The 20,676-nt window shown below is 40.3% G+C and overlaps 1 protein-coding gene across 10 annotated transcripts in view; it reads right to left on the bottom strand.

The window, feature by feature from the left end:
* The window catches only part of Setx (senataxin), a 69,580-nt gene that overhangs the window by 6,891 nt on the left and 42,013 nt on the right, over positions 1–20,676 (bottom strand). For 9 of the 10 annotated variants that reach the window (XM_074052940.1, XM_074052941.1, XM_074052935.1 and 6 more), the window contains 12 exons: positions 19,595–19,762; positions 18,811–18,967; positions 14,737–14,838; positions 14,423–14,538; positions 12,958–13,029; positions 11,361–11,510; positions 10,214–10,321; positions 6,684–6,871; positions 5,850–5,942; positions 3,914–4,078; positions 2,031–2,129; positions 817–904 (listed from right to left, as the gene is read on the bottom strand). In XM_074052940.1, coding sequence (XP_073909041.1) covers positions 817–904; positions 2,031–2,129; positions 3,914–4,078; positions 5,850–5,942; positions 6,684–6,871; positions 10,214–10,321; positions 11,361–11,510; positions 12,958–13,029; positions 14,423–14,538; positions 14,737–14,838; positions 18,811–18,967; positions 19,595–19,762 — 1,506 coding nt within the window. The remainder of the gene's footprint in view (positions 1–816; positions 905–2,030; positions 2,130–3,913; positions 4,079–5,849; positions 5,943–6,683; positions 6,872–10,213; positions 10,322–11,360; positions 11,511–12,957; positions 13,030–14,422; positions 14,539–14,736; positions 14,839–18,810; positions 18,968–19,594; positions 19,763–20,676) is intronic. The other variant, XM_074052944.1, reaches the window with a different exon arrangement.

Here is a 20,676-nt window from a genome sequence, read left to right as displayed (position 1 = left end):
GATGGAGAACACCAACAAAGCAGCGCTTTCTAGCTGGTCATAAGTAGAGTAAGCACAGAATTGTGCTACCGATGAGAAGCAGCCCTGTCTAAGAAAGGGTGTTTCTTCACAGATGCATGCCATCCCACCCTCTGGGTCCTCTGCCTTTTTACTGTGTTCTCTGCAAGTACAGATGTAGGACAGTGCTGTGTCACACCTCTGTGAATATAAACAATCTGTACTTGCTCTGGGACACACAACAGTGATAGCGTTCATCAGCACTGTTTTAAATGATGCTACTCTATAGGGTTCTTTCCAGATGATTGAGAGGCTAATAAAAAGTGGGGCCAGGTACCACAACTTTAACAGAACTCTGGTGTTTTCTGGAGTTGGTTTTTACTTTTTCTTTAATGGCGTGTGCTGGACATCTGTAATTTTGCTCAGATGACTGCAGAACCTGGAAAAGCTGTTGCTGCCATTGATGGCTAACAAACTGCTGTCGGTCTTTTAATATAAATATATACACATCTATACATATAATTTAAATTTTTGGAAACTTTAGCTGTGCTGTCAACTTTGGAAAAAGTATGCCAGTGCACCATGTTGAGTTGAAATTGTATAGAAACTAACAGTCATATTGGTCTAGAAATGTTAAACGTAATTTTTTCCCATCTGTACAGGATGATGTGCTAAGGTCTTAGCCATGTGGGTTTGACAGCAGAAACTAATAAAGTACTCTCTAAAAAATGAAAAAAGCAGAAACATCCAAAACCCTCAATTCAGCAACAGTAACAAGGGCAAGCCTGAGCTTTCTGTGACCCCTGAGAAGGTACCTACCATCAGGGTCCTCAAATGTCCCAGGATGAAGAGGCTGTACTTGGCTCGTGTAATGGTGACATTCAACCTCTGCAAACTTGCCAGGAATCTGTAAGCAACAGAAAATGGAGTTACTTTCTACAGAGGACTTCCCACGCTCTGAAGGGGGCACAGGAGTACCATGGACGGCTTCTCTAGTACCCTTCCGCTTCATCACAACTCAGAGCTTTCTTCCTCCTGTTCCTAACGCAGGAACAGATGCATGCCATCCCACCCTCTGGGTCCTCTGCCTTTTTACTGTGTTCTCTGCAAGTACAGATGTAGGACAGTGCTGTGTCACACCTCTGTGAATATAAACAATCTGCATATACAGAAGGAATTTAATTCCCATTCACAACAGTGAACAAACCAAACCCTTGGTGCTTTAGTTCAAGGTGATGTATTTGTCAATTTCCTATTTTGACTTCGATGAGAAAATGGAAAAATTAACAGTAGTGACTATTTTTTGGTGGTACTAGGGTTCGAACTCAGGGCCTTGCCCTTACTAGGGCAGATGCTCTACAACTTGACCCACACTCCCGGTAATACCCGTTTTTTCAGGTGGGATCTTGCTAGGCAACCCAGGATGGCCGGGAACTCGTGATCCTTCTGTTACAGCGTCCCCAGTGCTGAGATTATAGGAGTGCACCACCATGCCTTTTAAATCTTAAAAATGTCCTAAAAATGTATTAGTTCAATTACTTATTCTCAACTTTAAATATACCCAGACTGTGCAACTAGTGCAGAGATACATAGACAAACTGTAAGTATAGTGATAGAAAAGGCATATGGTAGAGGTGAAATCTAAAATTAGCTGGGGAAGATGGACTGCTTATAGGATGGCCCTGTGATAACAGGATATACATGCAGCCCATCCTAAGGACAGACAAACATCATTCAAATTACCATTTTCTTTAAGAACAAAACAAATTTACAATCTGCTATAAATTCCCTGTGCAGCTCATGAGAAGAAATAAACAATGACGTAAGAGTCTTGGGCCTGGAGACTCAGGGGAGTCCTTGGTTGAAAAGTAGACCTCACAGTGGATCTATTTCACAACCTCTACATAAAGACATGAAGATATACAAGCTTTTATAAAAGAAAACAAAGCAAATGATGTTATCTAGCAGTGATTGACAATAGATCTAATTTTGGATTATAAACCAGGGAAAAAGCAGTGATGACAGCTACTCACCCAATTGAGCCTTGCATGGCACTTGCTCTGACACAAGTAACAATGATACAATCCTTCTGACGACCCTGGAAGGCATCCACAGTATCTACTTCTGCTGGCCTATTTACAAAGGGTAAACATGTTTATCAGTAAAAGGAAAATGATTATGAAATATAATTATTTAAAGCTTTTTTCCCCCCTTTGGGCGATATTGTAGTTTGAACTCAGAGCCTCACGCTTGCTAGGCAGGTGGTGCTCTACCACTTGAGCCACTCCACCAGCCCTTTTTCTGTGTTGGATATTTTTCAAGATAGGGTCTCATGAACTATTTGCCCAGGGTGGCCCACTAATGAGACCCTCCTGATCTCTGCCTCCCTAGTAGCTAGGATTATAGGCGTGAGCCACCGGTACCCAGTCAGAAATTTTTTTGTGGTATCTTAGTATTTAGTCTCAACCCCATTACCTCTTCCCATCCTTGGCTACCACTGATCTCCTCTGACTGTACAAATTTTCTTACACTAGAAATTTCATACAAATGGCATCATGAAATATGTGACCTGCTGTAACTGTTTTCCCTTAGCCTTCTGTTTCCAAGGCTCATCCACATTGTAGAGTGTAACGGTACTTCGTTCTTCTTTTGACTAATATTCCATCGTAGAATACCACAATTTACTTACCCATTCATGACTGATACACTTGGGTTGGGTTTTCCAGTTTATGGCATTATGAATGCTACTATATGTACAGAAGTTTTTGTGTGAACATTTTATTATTCTTCTGGGTGTATACCTAGGAGAGAAGCTACTGACTCATGCAGTAATTCTGTATTTAATTTCTTGAGGAATCACCAAAATTGTTTTATGTAGTGATTTATCATTTTACATTTTCAGCAGTAATGTATAAGGGTCCCAATTTCTCTACATCCTTTTTTTTTTTCTTCCATTACAGCCATCCTGGTGGGTTTGAAGTGGTAGATCTGATTCAAATTTACCTAACCAAAAATGAAACCGAGGGTCTTGCATGTGTTTATTGGCTACCGGTATACCTTCCTCTGAGAAATGGTTATTCAGATCTTTTGCCCATTCTTAAACTTATTCAGTAGTAAGAGGTCCTTATATATTCTAGATGTGAGAACCTTTAATTAGATATACGATTTGCAAAGTTTTCTTCCATTCTGTGGGTTGTTTTCCACTCATTTGTTTTTAATAGTGCTGGGGATAGAACTCAGGGCCTCCCATGTGCTATGTAAGCACTCTACCACTGAGCTACACCCTCCAGCTCGTCCTACTCGCTTCTGATATTTGTTACACAGGTCTGTTCAGATCTATTTTAGTCACCTGCGTATTTCTAGATTAAGAAACTTTTGAGGTAATTAATTTCCAGAAGTTTTATTTTTTTGAGACAGGGTCTTGGCTAGGTACCCAGGTTGGCCTCAAACTCTTGATCCTCCTGCCTCAGCCTCCCAAGTGTTGGGAGTATAGGTGTGCACCGCCATACCTGACATGGATATCCAATATTTAATCTTTAATTTTACTGTAGAGGCAAGGAGACAAAAACACAACCTTCACTGTATACATAAAGGCAATACAAGGGTTAAATAATATGTTCAAAGTAAAATGTGATGTCACTAGTCTCCATATAATTAGAACCGAGATTAACAAATCACAGAACTAACTAGAAAGTTCTCAATTCCACTGACAAGTACAATGCAGATATTCCAACTACCAGGAGGTACCTTGTCTTCAGGGGCCAAGTACCCAGTACCTACTCAGCACAAGTCTATGAAAGCCAGAGTTCCAATCTTCTTGTGCTGCACTACCTCTTTACATGGTCTGAGATACTTCCTAAAGTTTCCTCTACCCACTCTCCTAATTAAACACTAGAAATATGTTTAAATGCCTTACCCTTTTCTATCAAACTCTTTGTCCAAATCCTTCTGAATCATCGTCTTCTGAGCCTTGTAATGGGTTATTATGCCAATGTTTCGGAAAGTAATATCTCTTCTTTTTTCTTTAATAAGCTTAATTATTTCCATCACCAATTTTATTTCCTGAACATTTACATATGAGCTAAACAAGATGGAAAAAGAAAAGACAACATTTCAAAAATAGTAATAGCCTAATTGCTAAGTAGTTCTAGTTTGTTTCCTACTATACAGTAAAAGGCAGGCAGATAGGTTTCTTTTTTTTTTCTTTGCAGTACTGAGGTTTGAACTCAGGGCTTTGCACTAGTAAGACACGTGTTCTACCGCTTGAGCCACACCTCAAGCCCTTTCTGCTCTGGTTACTCTCAAGACAGAGTCATTTTATCTGGGCTGGCTTGGACAGCCATCCTCCTATTTTAAGCTTCCCCACCATTGTTGGGATGACAGGCATGCATCACCCAAACCCAGCTTAGGTTTCATCTTTTATTCAGTCAGCAGTGACCCAAAAGAGGATGATATGATGACCCTTAATATCACGCATATGAATAAATACAAATAACTGCCCAGTAAAATACGAAGTTATAGAGAGAACAGTCTGGAGTCACCTGCAGTTTAAGCACCAATTTCTTCATCTGTTACAATTGGGACAGCAACAGTATTTGTAACAATGAAGATAAAAATAATAAATGCCTAATATGAATTAAAGACTTATCTTCTCCACACTGAGAAAAGAACTTCAGACACATTATCTTCTTTAACTCCCATCACTGGTTGTGCAGACCACGTACCATATAACTAGGATGCTGTCCATGCAGCTAAATATGATCTGTGGGACCCCCAGTGCTCAATGGCATGGGCCCTGCAGCAGGCTCACTATCCTCCTTGCCCCCAACCCAGTCTCCAAACTGTGGGTCCCCTCATTACCAAACCAGACCCAACTGGCACCAACACGGGGGATGTACTGTACCTACAACCTGAGGCTACCTTGTTTGCCTTGCTCAACGAGTCTTAAGTAAATATCCACCTAACTAACTTACAGAGTTGCAGACCAACCCAGTCAGCTGGCTGTCTCTTGCACCCTGAGATTTTAATTTCTTTGGTCCTCAGGTTAAGCCTGTGACCTTCTGCTCTCACAATGGTCTTGGGGCTCAGTTCTCAATCCTCTGGTTCTACTCCAGCAGACCCAGCACACACCTTTCAAGTCACAACCTCTGTGGCAGTGCAACCTGACGACCAGTTCTTCAACATTCACTTCCTTCACTTCCTTAGCGTAATGCCTGATTCTCACCCGAGGACATTGCCTGCTCTACAGTTCTCTTTGATCTGGAAGTGCAATTTGTATTTCTTTATACTTCATGTCTCTGTACTAATGAAAGCTGCCACCAAACTAACTCCTCTACTCTTTCATCAAGAATCCCTGGCTCCTCGATATCTGTGCTACCTCACAATTATCTTGCAGTCTGTCACAGATAGCCTGAGCATGTTCTCTTACTCAGAACTCAAAATCTTTATTTCTATTTCCTTATTCCCATTCATACCTTAATTCAACTGAATCTGTACTTATCCTTTATGGCATTTAACCCACCTGGAATAATTAAATCTGCCTAAGTGATTACCTAGTTAATGCCTGTCTCCCCATTAGACCAAACTCATCTTACAGTGGGGCCATGTCTGTGTTCCTCACTGCTCTGAGCTCAGCATGAATCTACTCAAGAGCTCATTAACCACCTGGTACGGAGTTATTACCCCAGTATACAGAAAGGGGGAGGCTGTCTATATGGGTAGTGAAAATGACTTTGTCCTGGCACCAGGCAGAGCCACATGTATGGGCAACGTTTTTAAAACAAATCTGGACAAAAAAAACAATGTCACAAAATTCTGAGCCCACCACTGGGGAATGAAGAGAGAGAACATACTCATTATCCCGTCTTTCTGAACCATCTCCAACATCAAACACAAGGTAAGGCTGAAATGGCCAATCTGATGAACACCGATTGGTTTCAGTCAATCTAGAAAAAAGCAGCCATCATTCAGAACAGATGCTTTAAGTACACATTTAATCATTACCATCATTTTTATGTGTGTATGGAAGGGGACTAGGGAAAGTATGGGGGTGAGAGAGACCTTCTTTCGTAAGTGTGTGCCAGTGAAAGGTCCAAAATACTTTATTTCTATTATAGTTCTAGGACCCATGTAATTAAAAAAATATATAATACAATTATGATTAGAGTTACTCATAGTAAGTAGGAAAAAAAAAAAAGCCACTAACTGTACCATACTGTACTATGTACTATGTACAGTATGGTAGTTTTTCTCCCCCACCAAAATATCTAAAAAGAGAAAAGTAAAAGAGACATATAAAGGGGCTGGGAGACTGGGGGTGTTGCTCAGTGTGTGGATTCATATGTAGCATGGACGAGGCTCTGGGTTCAATTCCCAATACCACCATCAAAACAAGGACTGAAACTAGGTATGTCAAAATGCTACCAGTGACTATTTCTAGGCAGTATAAATATGGTTGACTTTTTCTTTTCAGTGGTGAGGTAGAACCCAGGGCCTCATGCATGCTGGTTAAAAGCTCTACCACTGAGCAATATCCTCATCCAGGAGTGTCCTCCCTCCCCTTTAAAAATTTATCTGCACTTGATATAATCAACCTGATGGCATCTATAATTAGAGGAAATGACTTTTCCTCCTATGCAGCTACACCTATGAATAAAAGAAACTCACAAGCAATAAGGAAAACCCACCTATTTGTTTTCAAGCTTTTGTTGTAAACATAATTAGAAGGGAAGAGACATATGTCCGGATGCATCCTGTACTGAATAGTAAGTTGTAAGATCGGCAGTCTGCCAATAGTGTTCTGTTCTACGTTCTCTTCCAGCAGTTTATAGAAACGAGCCATCATTGACTGGTCGTAGCCACATTCCTGTGCCTTCTAGGAGAAAGAGAAAGCAGTAAATGACAGCACTCTGATATGCATGTGGCATAAAATATAATCACATATTCAGAGAAAGGAGAGGTTTCTGACAATAAAAGCCATGTACCTTGAATGTAAGCGCAGGTATTTTCTCTTCATTTACAATATCCACATACTACTTATGAAAGAGATGTGATCTTGTGAATGACCACAACCAATGCTATTTTGAGGCTAGCAGAGGTCATTTGAAAGAGTCAATAATAAAGGAAGCAAAGAAATTTAACCCAGATTCTAACAATTACTTCTGGGGCCTGCCCTCACAAGCAGAAATACTGAATGTCATTGCAAATACGGCTTCCAAAGACCAGTTTCTTCATCCTGTCCCCATTGCATGTGTACTGAGCACCTACGATCTGGAGTCTTGAGACTGCTAAGGTGAAAAGGATCAAATCTCACAGAATTGATATTCTGGAGCCAGAGACGGACTGCAAACTTTCTAAATTGGTTTCACAAACCAAATAACAAGTCACAAGCTAGAAGGTGAAGAATAGTGACCTGAATAACAAATGAAGAAAAACTGCATTAACATCATCACAGGTGTGCCTTGGGATGTACTTGCCAATGACAGCATCATACAAAGGTTTAAAAATATTTGATCTTAATCTGGATGGTAAAATGTGCTGTGAAAACTGTAAATAAAGTGAAGTACTGGCTTTGAAGACCTATGTGCAGTCCGAATAAACCTGTTTCACAAACTATGAGAATGCAAAATAAGGTATGACTGCCCAATACACCATTTATGTAATTTTAAATAGGCCTGTGTAACTAAAGGAAATGATAATTATTAACAGATCTTTGATAAATGTCATCTACTTTCCCCTAAATTTATGTATTTGAGTTAGAATTGAACGAAATTTTGAATCTTCTCTTTGAGAAAGTAGAAAAAGGATTTACACAAGGTAACACATCTGCTTCCAGGAAAAAAAAGATGAGTCCATCCTACAAAATGATATAGATTTATATATTCTCACATGAAAGAAGATCCCTCATCTATTCACTGATTGAAAAAAAGCTAATTCTGCACAAAATACTTCCACCACCTTTAAACAAACCCTCCATATACTTAAAAACATGTGGATGCTTATAAACCTTACACCCACTGTATACTGTCTTTTATAAGCTCATTTGCTGTCTGTTATCCACTAGAACATAAACACTACGACAGCAGGGATTCTGACCGTTTTCTCACTATTATAACCACAGCACCTGAAACTGTCTGAGCCAGGCATGGAGATGCAGTGTCAGGTGATTTTACAGGTAGTGACCTGTAATCTCAGCACTCTGGAACTAAGGCAGCAGGATTGTGAGTTCAGGGCCAGCCTGGGCTACATAGGAGTTCCAGGCCAGTTAATATAGCAAAACCCTTTCTCAAAAGCCTAAAAAATAATATATACTGAAGGAAGACTAAATGCCACACAAATGCCCAGAAAAACCTGTTAAAATACTAAACTGTTCAAAGTAATCATCAATAGAAATAGGTGGTTAGGAAGGTGTGGAGCTCAGTGTGGTGGTGCATGCCTGTAATCCCTGCATTTGAGGAGCCTGAGTTTCAGGCCAGCCTGTGCAACATGGCAGGACTCTGACTCAAACAAAACAAAAAAGGCAGGCTGTGGAAAAGAACTCTGTAATTATTCTTTAACGTTCCTCAATAAACCTGTTTAATGTGTACAATAAAAAAGCGCTCATGACTGCATTTTTAAAATCATTTTTGTTGCTTTTTATCAAGCTTTCAAGTAGGCACTGAAGCTGAGGCCCAGGCTGAGCACTTCACGAAATTAAATCAGGTCTATTTTGATGTAGCACATTTTTTGAGGAACCACAGCAGAGCCCATAGCAGAGCTCACTGTTCTCCGGGAATGAGTCACCTGGAGCAGCTCTGCCTACAGACACAGGCTCTCAGTCAGCCACAGCTGCTTCTGAGCCACACCCCTATGTGGTCCAGAACCTGTGCTCACAGGGCATACGACAACCAAACCATCATTTTGAATAATTTCAAAGGCCAAAACCAGAAACAAGAACAAGTTACCACACACACTCATTCCATAACTGAATAGAAGTGTCTTCAAGATCTCTGTTATGGGTTATGTTATTTGTATAAATTACGTAGTAGAAAAAAACACAAATTTTTTTCAATTTCAAAGCCATGGTGTAGGCCCTATTCAGAGGCTGCCCAAACAGCTACTGAATCCTGATTCTGGTGTACATTTCTAGGACACAAGTTTAGTAAGATGAACACAAAGAAGACTGGACTGCCATCTGGGCCCTTAATATTCCCTAGGCTGGGTTCATAATTAATTTCTTTCCCTGTCACCTTCAATTTCAAGTGCTGTAAGGGACATGGACATTTTCCTGTACCATAGAGAGAGTTTCAAAATCAGAAATGAGCTCCAAAATTATCTGTCTATAATGTTTTCCGCAAACATGTGATAGTTAAACGTAAATTAAGAAGTAGGGATTCTCTTCCTTGATATTAAAAGCTTTTCTTATATGTTTGGTGTTATTGAAATAAACCAGATACAGTCCTTAAAATACATGCAAACAGCCCTTCCTACAGGAAAGCCTAGTATACTTGAAATGTTGCCCAACACTTTACAAGGCTTCTGCCACACACAGAAGCACAACCAGGAACAAAAGGACATTTGCAAAGATTTTTTACTTTCTCATTTTTGAAACAGAGTTTCTCTATGTAGCCCAGGCTGGCATCAAATTCACTGTGTAGCTGAGGCTGGCCTTGAACTCATGATCCTCCTGCCAGGGCCTCTGAGTGCTGGATTACAGACGTGGGTCACCATCCCCAACTGGGATTTTTTCCTTATTAAGACACAGTAGCTGGGCACAGTGGGTCACACCTGTAATCCCAACTACTTGGGAAAGGAAGATCAGGAGGAATGGCATTTCCAGGACTGCCCAGGCAAACAGTTCCCAAGACCCCATCAAAACCAATAAAAAATCAGGCAATGTAGGGGTGCACCTGTCATCTTAAGTATACGGGAAGCATAAACAGGAGGATATAGGTCTATGTGAGTCTGGATATAAAAACAAGACCCTATTTAAAAAAAAAAAAAAAAAAGAGAAAAAATAAATGAAGTAAATAAATAAATAAACAAAAGGTTATAGGCAAAGCTCAAGGTAGAGTGCCCACTTAGCAAGGGCAGGCCCTGAGTTCAAACCCCAGTGCCATCACAAAAAAGATTTAAACAATGTTCTCTTTTCCCTTCAAAGAACAGATGACAATCCAAAAAAGAGCTGTCCTTTGAAAAATAAAAATAGCCCCCTGGACCTCAGCATGAAGACACTCACCATGGAGATGACAGTGGGAGGGAGCTGCTTCGGATCTCCAACCAGGATGAGCTTGTTGCAGCGGTGGATGAGTGGAGTAAGAGTCTCCACCTCACAAGACTGCCCGGCCTTGTAGCGGGAGGAAGGGAGAAATGCTCTCATTATCCTTGATGGGTGTTTAGCCATACACTTGACATGCAAGTTGCTAAAGTTCTAACTGCTCAGAGAACTACTACACTGCTCCATCTACACACCACATTATCAAAAATAGGCACTTTTAACAGAAAACAAATGAAACAAGAAAACAAACTATCTAAACACAATTTTTACAAAATTCCAACATGTGTTTTGAAACCAGCCACCATAAGCGCCATTACCACTTGGGAAGCAGCTACTGGTTAGAATCTGGAGACATTCTGGGTTTGTGTTCTTTGTTTCCGCTGGGCACAAAGCCGAGAGAACTCTTCCTGCTCTGAAATTCTTTTAGAACTTTGTCTGAGACATGTGCGCCTGCCTTTCCATCTTTCTCCCTTGTTTCTCAGTTGTCATCTTCCATCACAGGACTCAAGTTTCTCTTTAATTCATCAAATTTTCTCCCATACTTCATCACTTCCACTTTTTCTGTCCTTTCATTCTGGTGAGTATTATTGTTACATGTTTTTACTTGTTAAGTGATACAACTGTGTGTACTGATAGGGTCTGAATACTGGATCTTAGATTTCCTGAGTTGATTCTCTGTATCTAATGCTCCATTTCTTTTGTCTTCTGACTTCATTCTGATAAACAGTAGGCACTCAGTAAGTATATGCTCAGTGAATGTAGTAGGAATAAAAGATGTTAGTTGGAAATACTGTGGTCAAAGCTGTCTGAAGTTGTAAGTAATTCAAAAGGTAACGAGACATTTCAACTAGGAGCTAACTAACTCCTCACAGGGATTTTTGCTAGAAACAATCACTACCCTAAGGATTATAACCCTAATTCTAGACAAGCAATTCTAGTCATGGTGGGCCACTGGCAGCATGTTTCAATGCTAAGACAACTCACATGTAATAGCGGTTAAGAATGAGATGTAAAAAACCCACTCGATCAACTTCTCAGTAGCCAAAATTCATCTATGTCTTACTCCTCACAGGACTAGGCAAAGCCGTTTAGCTAACTGCTCACTGACCTCATCAACAATGACACAACTGAAGGGAACCCCTCCTTGCCCTCGAAAAGCCGACTCAAGCAGTAAGCCACCACTTGTGCTCAGTGTGCAGCAGATGACATGGGACTCCAGGATGATGATATTCTGGGTTTTCTGTGGGCGCCCCTGAACCTAGGGCAGACAAACATCGTTCATATTTATTTGTACAGAAATCCTCTAATTACAGCAGGCCTATTTTCACTATAAAACACCCACCATTTTTGTGTGTGTGTGACAGAAAAAAATTTGGCAAAAGTTAGGGGGAAATCTCAAATTTAGAAAATAGCAGAAACATCCAATATAGTCAGAAACTACCAAAAAGAATACTTTTGGAACATGACTTAAGTGATGCTGAAGTAGTAGTGACTCCTCTCTGTCATTATTCCCTAAATAGAATGCAACAATTATCTACACAGCATTTACACTGTAGTAGGTAGGACAGGGAATCTAGAGATGACCTGAGGTGTATCGGGTGACACAAATAGGTACCAGGCAAAAGCCTCCTTGGGTTTGGGTCTTTGTGCGTTTATGTATGTGTGCATATGTGTGGAAGGGGTGTTCCTGGACCCAATTCCATGTGGATACTGGGGGACAGCTATATGTGTTACAGAATTTGAAGACAAGTACAAAGAATCTATGCCCCAAGCCAAGAACTGCAAAAAAACCCACAAGACTATTTTTTTAGTGGTACTGGAGGGTTTGAACTCAGGGCCTTGTGCTTGTGAGGGAGATACTATACTATTTGAGTCATGGCCCTAGCCTGTTTTGCTTCTGTCATTTTTGGATAGGATCTCATGTTCTTCCCAGGCTTGTCCTAGACCACAATCCTTCTGCATATGCCTCCTGTGTAGCTGGGATGAAAGGCACAACGTCACCGTAACCAGCCACCACTGGTTGAGATAGGGTCTTGATAACTTTTTGCCCAGGCTGGCTCAATCTCCATCTCCCGAGCAGCTAGGGTTACAACAAGCATGAGCCACACACCCAACTCAAGGCTATACTTTCTAGGCTGGCACTCTTATCACTTGAGTCACACACCCAGCCAGGCTATACTTTCTTACGCCAAGATCCAGTCACCCTAATTCTATCTGGATCAGAGCACTGGAGAGTCCATGCAGTTGCCACCTCCTTCCTAAAACTCACACATGTGGTCTTTCTTTTCCACAGGGAAAACCCCCACAAGCCTATTTTATGATTGCTCATCTGATAGCAATTATTGTAACATTTTTGCAGAAGGCAGGAAAGAGAAGGAACATAAGTGGGATTTTTCATATTTACCTAGACCTAAGAGTTTGAAAAAATTCATTTATAATCACCTCTTTCTTGGAAATCTCAGATGGCTGGTTGTCAAGCAAGCACAAGGCCCTGAGTTCAAAACCCCAACACCATCAAAACAAACAAAAACTCAGCTGGTGATATGAGTTCATTCTTAGTTAAGGAAGATAAATTAATTCTATCACTGTCTCTACTTTTGTGGGAGTTTGCAATTCTTATAATACTTTAAAAAATGTAACTCATAAAGTTAAGTCTGAACTACTTCATCAATTAAAAAAGTAAAAATGCTAGGTGAGCTACTTACCTCTTTAATTTTTGAAGCAAGCTCCTGCCTTTCTTTTGAAACCCTGGCAATTTTCCCATCTAGCTCTTGCCTCTGGAAGAAACCAGGATGCCACTGTTAAAAGTGAACTTAGCATGTCAGAAGGCTTTCCGATTCACTGCTTCACATTTCTAAAGGGGGAGAATCTAAAAATATTATTCCAACGACAAACTTATTAAGCTAGCTTGTTTTCTCCCTTTTTATTTATTTTTTTGGGGGAGGTGTGATACTGCCCCTAGAACTCAGGCTTTGCCCCTGTCTAGCGCTCTTCTTCCTTTTTGCCTGGGCTGGCCTGGACCATGATCCTCCAATTTATACTTACTGCTGTAGCTGGGATGACAGACATGAACCACCTTGCTTAGCCCTTTTCTGTTGAGATGGGGTCTTGCAAACTTTTTGCCCAGGCTGGCCTCAAATAGTGATGCTCCTGATCTCAGCCTCCCAAGTAGCTAGGATTACAGACGAGAGCCACTGCCTCTGGCTAGCCAGTTAAGTACTGACATATGTTCTGTTCTCCGTGTAAGATTCAGCTATGTTTGGTGTACTGCATCTATCCTTCTTGTCTGCTTAGCATGCCAACCCTTGGAGCACTATCTCTCCGTTCATTTTTAGGTGGTTCAGATGAGGTTGCCAATTACAACCCGACCATTCCTTTAGCACAGTGATGAGCTCATAATACAGAGGCCTGGGAAATCATGGTGCCCTTTCCCTTATAAACAAGGATTAGACCTGTTTGGCAACCCAGGAACTAATCAGAGCATGTCCTCGGAACTGACACATGGGTGCTGGGAGACAGAACTCTGGGATTTTCTAAGCTAGGATAGAGGAGCCCAGAGATGCCAACCAGCATTGTGTTTTCCTGGACAAGACATGGCTGACACACAAACAGAAACAAATCAAGGAGTGGGAAAATGACAACATCTGAGCCTCTGGATCCCAGCCATACTGAGGCTAACTAATCCACTCCTGGCCTTCCCAGACAGAAGTCAGTAAATTCCTTTTGTTTAACCTAATCTGAACTGGTTTCTTTAACTCACAACGGAATGATACCTAATAAATTCAGCGTAGCTTTACTATACTGCAATTTGCCCTGAGTCAAATTCAACAACACACTGTCTGCTTTTGTAAATAAAATTTTATTGGAAAACAGCCACATCCACTTGTTTACATATTACCTGTGGCGGCTTTATAGCTACACCAGAGTTAATAAGTAACTGCCACAGAGACTGTATGTGGCCCACAAAACCTCACCTATAATAATGACTTTCTTTTCCTTCAAAGACAAATGTTTGCTAACTCTTGACATAGGCATACTACTACTCATAAACATTTTTATGTGTGAATGAATCATGCCATTCTCCATGAAAGGATGATGTCAAATACTCAGCTCATTTATGTACCTAAGAGTTATTACTGAAAGACTGTGAGATAGGAAACGTTTAGATACCTGTATTTCCCGTCCACCTCGGCACAAAGCTCGCTGGCGGGAAAGTTCGTCTAGTTGGTGATCTAGGAACTCCTTCTTTCTATGCATCTCTTGAACATGAGAAGGTAAGTCTTTTTCTAATATAAATTTTTAAAAAAATCACATTAGTTATAATAAACTCACATGCATATATACAAACACAATGAGAAGGAAAACTCCTTCCCAAAGCTAGACTATTTTCTAGGCTCTCCAAATTACCCCTAGTGCCCATGTCACTTTTAACCATACGAAAGGAAACAGAGATAACACTAATAAGCACCACTATCAGTACTTACTCATTCTGTGGTTAACTTGGCTGTCCAAGCTGAATTTTAGAACCTCATTATTAATAGATTTTTCTGGACCCAGTCGTACTAAATTTATATCTCCACAGTTTCCTGTTGATGAAAATCACACGTAAAGACTAATAAGGACATTTCCAATAAATTTTACCTACAGAGTATTTCTAGGCAATTGTAAATGAAGAAAACAGAACCTATCAATACAGGAACTGCACTAAAGACTTCTTATACATTATTTTGATAATCTTCCTAACAACCCTGCAAGTACTTATCACTTCTAAGTAATACAAGTTAGCAAGGTCACACAAACAGTACACTGCAGGGGTGACATTCCATTATCCTAATGTTTTCACAAATCATGTTCTGAGGACTGGCAGAGTGGCTCAAGTATAGAGTGCCTATCCAGCAATCGCAAGGCCTTGAGTTCAACCCAAGTACCACCACCAAAAAAAGAAAAGTTCTGTACAACATTCTGCGACAAAATATTTATGGAATGGTGAATTAAAATAAAGCAGTTTTCTTAACCACAAAATATTCATGGAATTTTGTTATTATGTATTTAAATTTTCATAATGCTACCTTATTTGACCATCAAATCCTTTTTTGCAAATCACTCAGAATAACATTTTAAAACACTAAATGTGTGTTAAATGACTGGCTTATTTACACAGTTATCTTTAGTCCATATTTATGATTCTAGTCAGCTCATTCTCCTACATGTGAGGCCATCTTCTCTGGTCAGCACTTTTTTTTTGTCTTATTTTATGTTATTTATTTTTTCAATACTCAATTTTGTAAAATGGCTGGTTGAGTCAGATTTTTTTCTGTTAATTGAAAAAAAATTTTGCCAACATGCACTTAAAGGGTTTCGCAACTGCCTGACTCACCCGTACCAGGAGAGATGATAACACCTACTCTAAATATGCAGAAATGCTCCATCAATTATAACAGGCATCTTTTCACTGTATGGTGAACTCAAAAACCGAAGAGAAATTCCTAGGGGCCAACTGAAACCTAGACCTAAAAGCACAGAACTTGTGTGGCTTCCTAGGGGAGCAGGGTATGGCAGGAGGAGTGGTCAGTGTCTAGGTACCAGAGCATCTGTTTTGCTCTTTAAATCAGTAGCAGTGAGGTATAGACTACATTTGGTAAAATCCAGAGACTTAAGAAATCTTTACTTCTATGAAACTTGACAAAGATCTCCCTTCTAATAAAATACAGAATCTCTGTAACAGAGGTTTGGATTTTAATGTCCACCAGAAAGGAAAGTGGTTTAGAAGAGGTGGAGGCCACACAGCCTATCTATTTGGCCTGCGCTCAGCAGAGGAAAATTCTTCTGGTGCTTTCCAACTACTGGTCTATGCCACATGTGGATTTGGGAACTAAATACATGATGACAAAGAGGACCCAATCATAAATACAGTTGAGATTTTTAAAATGAGAAAATAATTAGCTAAACTCACTCAAAACAATAAACCTTGAATACATTTGTAACCAGTAAAGACGTTAAACATTTAAACAAGACATAAAAACCTATTCTGTCAAAACACAAAACACTAATAAAATCGATGATCTGTGTCCTCACACACAATTTAGAAGTGCTTAACCTGTGCAGCCAGGGAAAGGCACCGACTGCACACTGCACAGGAACTGCTGAGTGCCAGCTGGCACAGCCACCTTCAGGAGGCAGCTGGCACTACCTGAAGACTGAGATGTACAAACCCTTCAACCTTTGACTTTTACCTGTGGACATGCACATGTCAGAGGATCAGTGTTCTCAGAAACTGTGTATACCTTGACCTATAGCATGCTGTACACTTTACGTCAAAACCCGGTACATTCCCAGATACCTCGCAACAGAAGCAAGTTTGACAAGACAGTATTTGCCCTCACATCCTATACCTGATTTTTTTCTATTTCCTTCTCTATTTTATTCATTTTTCCTTCTGTGTTATTATCTACCAACTGATCACAAGCCACAGTTTGAAAAGCACTGCTCTAGAATGCTGCATGTACAGGAGACATGACTGCAAATTCTGGGCTTTGGTGGACTCCTTTTAACTGTTGTGCTATAAGATCTATTTGATTCACTCATCACGGCAGTAAATGTTTTTACATCTGTACTGGAGAAATATCCTAAAGGGTAAGAATATTCACCACAGTAAGGTTTGAAATAAAAAAACTGACAAGAACCCAAATTGCTACTAATGATAAAGTACTGTGAATTCATATATAATGAGGTTACCCTATAGCTGTTACTATGAATGACTACAGCTATACATTGAATCATCTTATAGACTTAATGGCAAATGGAAAAAGTTAAGTTGTAGACTGACAATGAGCTCAAAGAGCACATGTGCAATAAGGGAAAAGATAAAGATCACAGGTGTCAGTCTCTTTTGTATCTGGGTGTGGTCATGTAATTTCTGGTCCAAGGGAAATAAGCACAGGTGCTACTGGCAGCTTCTAGGAACCTTCCCATATGTCCCATTGTCACTTCTTCATTCTTTCCTCATGCTTCGTGAATGTGATTCCTGGAGCTGCACAACTATGCCTGACACCAAGTACACTAAGAAATAGAGGTTACACTCACTGGGGCAACAAGATAGCAGGACCTTGGATCTCCAAAGACAGTCTGAGCCAGTAACTGATACCAGTCCTTAACTAGTCATGTATGGTCTTTCTGAATTGGACAAAAAAAAAAACTTCTATTGTATTTAAGCCACTAGATTAGGAATACAACCAAATCTAATCCTAACTAATAAAAAGGCAGTGTCAGGTATCCCAAGGGAAAATACACTTTGGTGGGGATACAAGACATATGAACTTGAGAAAGCAGGTCAACACAAAGTCAGAACACTACCACTCAAAATGAGAGATATGAAGAGTACATGTTGGCCAGGCATGCTACCTTATCCTGTGATCCTACATACTCAAGAGCAGAGATAGGAAAATCAAGCCCAACCCAGGCAAAAAAGTTTTGAGACAGACCCCAGCTCAACCAATAAAAGCAGGGTGTAGTGACACGCAGTCTAGGCAAGCACAGGTACAAACATGAGAGCTTATTAGGAAAAAAATAACTTATAGCAAAAAGGGCTGTGGATATGGCTCAAGTGGTAGAGTACCTGCCCCTACATAAGGCCCTGAGTTCAAACTTCCATACCACCAAAAAAAAAAAAAGTGTTAAGACTAAGTAAACAGAAATTACTTTACATCGTTACTCAAGCGTCCTAAATCATCTGGAGCAATGCTATCACTATTATGTGAGTGTGACTATAAAGTCACTCCTACAGTGTACTTGACCTCTATACTTCAGCTTCTCTCCCATCAACAGTGGAGTTATTTAAACACCCAGCTCATAGGACAGACACAGTAAGTTCTCAGAAATTAAACTATTGATTGTTTTTGCTGCTTTCAATGAGCCCATGCTTACTGTCATCCTCATCCTTCACCACTCCTGTGCTCTAGCTCTTTAGTCACTAAACACCTACTGAGCCTCAACTGAGTGCCAGGCAGTGTTCTAGGCAGTGGGGATGCCAGTGAGGAACCAGAGCCCTTCCAATTCTGAACCTTGTTACATTCTAGCTATCATGAACTACCTGAGATTCTCTTGCCCTGTTCCTTTTTATTTACAGCCATCTCTGCTTGAGTGCCCTCTTCCCTCCCTCCCTCACAATTCATCATAGATGATACTTCCTTCAAAAGCTCTCCCTACCATGACTGAATCAGGATCCCTCAGAGGTATATGAGAACACCCATTTTAGCCTCCTTGTAGAACTCATCACTCTTTTCTCTAACTGCCCACTGACCTGACCACTTCCTCATTAAACTGTATGTCACTTTGAGAATTTACTGGTGAAACCTCAGCATGTGGCACTGTGCCTGGCACAGGGTAAATGTTGAATAGAGTATCTGCTAAATGAATCAAGTACATATGGGCCACAGCTCTGGTAGAAATCATTACCAGGACTGGCTTGTTCTGGACTGGCTTGTTCTTTTGTCATTCAAAGGTATCCAGACTAACTCTAAAAACAAAAACAAATTAGAAACCCATGTTAAGTATCATACCCAAAGGATTCTTCTTATCTTTACACTTTTCTTTGAATTCGATGATAATTTTTTTCATAAGTTCATCGACAGCAGCATTAGAAGGTGCACACACAAGGACACGGTTTTGTTTGATTTTGGCATTGGAGTTCTCATCTGAATGCCCCCTCCTCTGGTTCTACAATTTACCACATACACACATATAAACACACACAAACAATAATGAGTTCTACTACATAGCTTTACAGTTTTCTCTACTTCCATGAACTATTTAAAAGTTCCTGCAATGACTAGTTAAGAGTAAATAAAAGTGTATCTTACACTGATAATAAAATTACTCTGGCCTATGTCTGGTGGTGGAGTCAGGGAGGAGAGGCTAGAGAGCTTACTGGTAGAGCACTTGCCTAGTACATACAAGGCCCTGGATTCGATTCATGGCATCACTAAACCGCTCCCCCCAACACACACATACACAACCAAAAAAACAAAGGTACTCTGGCATAAAATTTATCATAACTGCTTGGAGCCTTACTTTACCATTCATTTACTTAATCAATACTCACTGCAACCAACACCTAGCCAATTCAAGATGGTTTCCTAGCATTAGATGTGACCTATAATGCCACCATCCTAGCCATTAGGCTTTTTCTCATGAGATAGTGCTTTGTTCTCTTTACTTCTTACAGCCTTCCTACCCTCTGCCACCTCTCTCCCTGATCTAGCAGTTCATTTACATGTCACTGAGATCAAGTGACGGGAAACCATGTCCCCAGCCCTCAGCACCAGAATCTTCATTCACACTCACCTCTGTCAGTAAGCGGTACAGGAGGCCAACAATGGTTTTGGATTTTCCTGTTCCAGGGGGTCCATGAATCAGACAGATTTTGGCGACTGATGGTGAGTGTTTCACCATGGCATATGCAGTTTCTATTGCTTTCTTTTGGTCTTCATTGAAATCTTTTAAGTAGGCAATCTATATAAAAAGATATTTGTGAGATTTTTTTTCCCCTGTAGTGACAAATGATAATGAAAAACACCTGTTTGAATTCCTCCCGCTCTATGTCACACAAAAGCTTTGGTTACAGTCAGGCAAGACCCCAAAGTGACTAAGAACCACTCCAATACTGGAAAGAAAGCTAGTTAGTAATTACTAATTAGTGTCTGTCAGCTTCAGACACAACAACTGTTATTTCTGTGATTCTTACGAACAGGATCATAATAAATTTCATTCACTAATCCATACCTTTCTCCCATTACCCTTTTCCATTTTGACAACTATCTCCTTAGACAGTAAAAATATCCCAATAGTACTTCTTTCCTAACACAATTATCATAGAGTTAAAAAACCATGGTTTTCAGGGTCAGATTTGAGTCTAAACTTCAGTTTTACTCAAATTAGGCCACTGAACTCCTACCTTTCTGAGCCTCACCTTCTGTTACTCATTAAATCTGGGATTCCTTAAAAGGTGAATTAGCCAGGCACTTGGTGGCTCACACCTGTTATAGGATGTGGAGATTTGGGATGATCAAGGTTCCCGGTCAGCCAGGCAAAAAGACCACATCTCAACCTATAAAAGCGAGGTTTAGTGGCATGTGCCTGTCTTCTCAGCTACGCAGGAAGTGTAAATAGGAGGATCCAGCCTGGCCCAGGCAATAAAGTGAGACTCTATCTCAAAAATAATCAAAGCAAAAAGGGCTGGGGATGTGGCTCAAGTGGTGGAGCGCCTGCCTAAGTAAGAAGTGACGAGATAATGTGCATGAAAGTCCTAGCACAAAGTCAGGGTTCAAAAATACGAATTTCCTTTTGCATTTCTCTGTGTTAATTTTATAGAATTTACTTTCCACAGTGAAAAATACATGTCCACCCAAATGGCAATTTCATCTTTG

This window comes from Castor canadensis, chromosome 13 (assembly GCF_047511655.1).
Source record: "Castor canadensis chromosome 13, mCasCan1.hap1v2, whole genome shotgun sequence".
NCBI lineage: Eukaryota > Metazoa > Chordata > Mammalia > Rodentia > Castoridae > Castor > Castor canadensis.
Note: the sequence above shows the minus strand (reverse complement) of the source record. Positions and strands in the feature narration are given on the sequence as shown.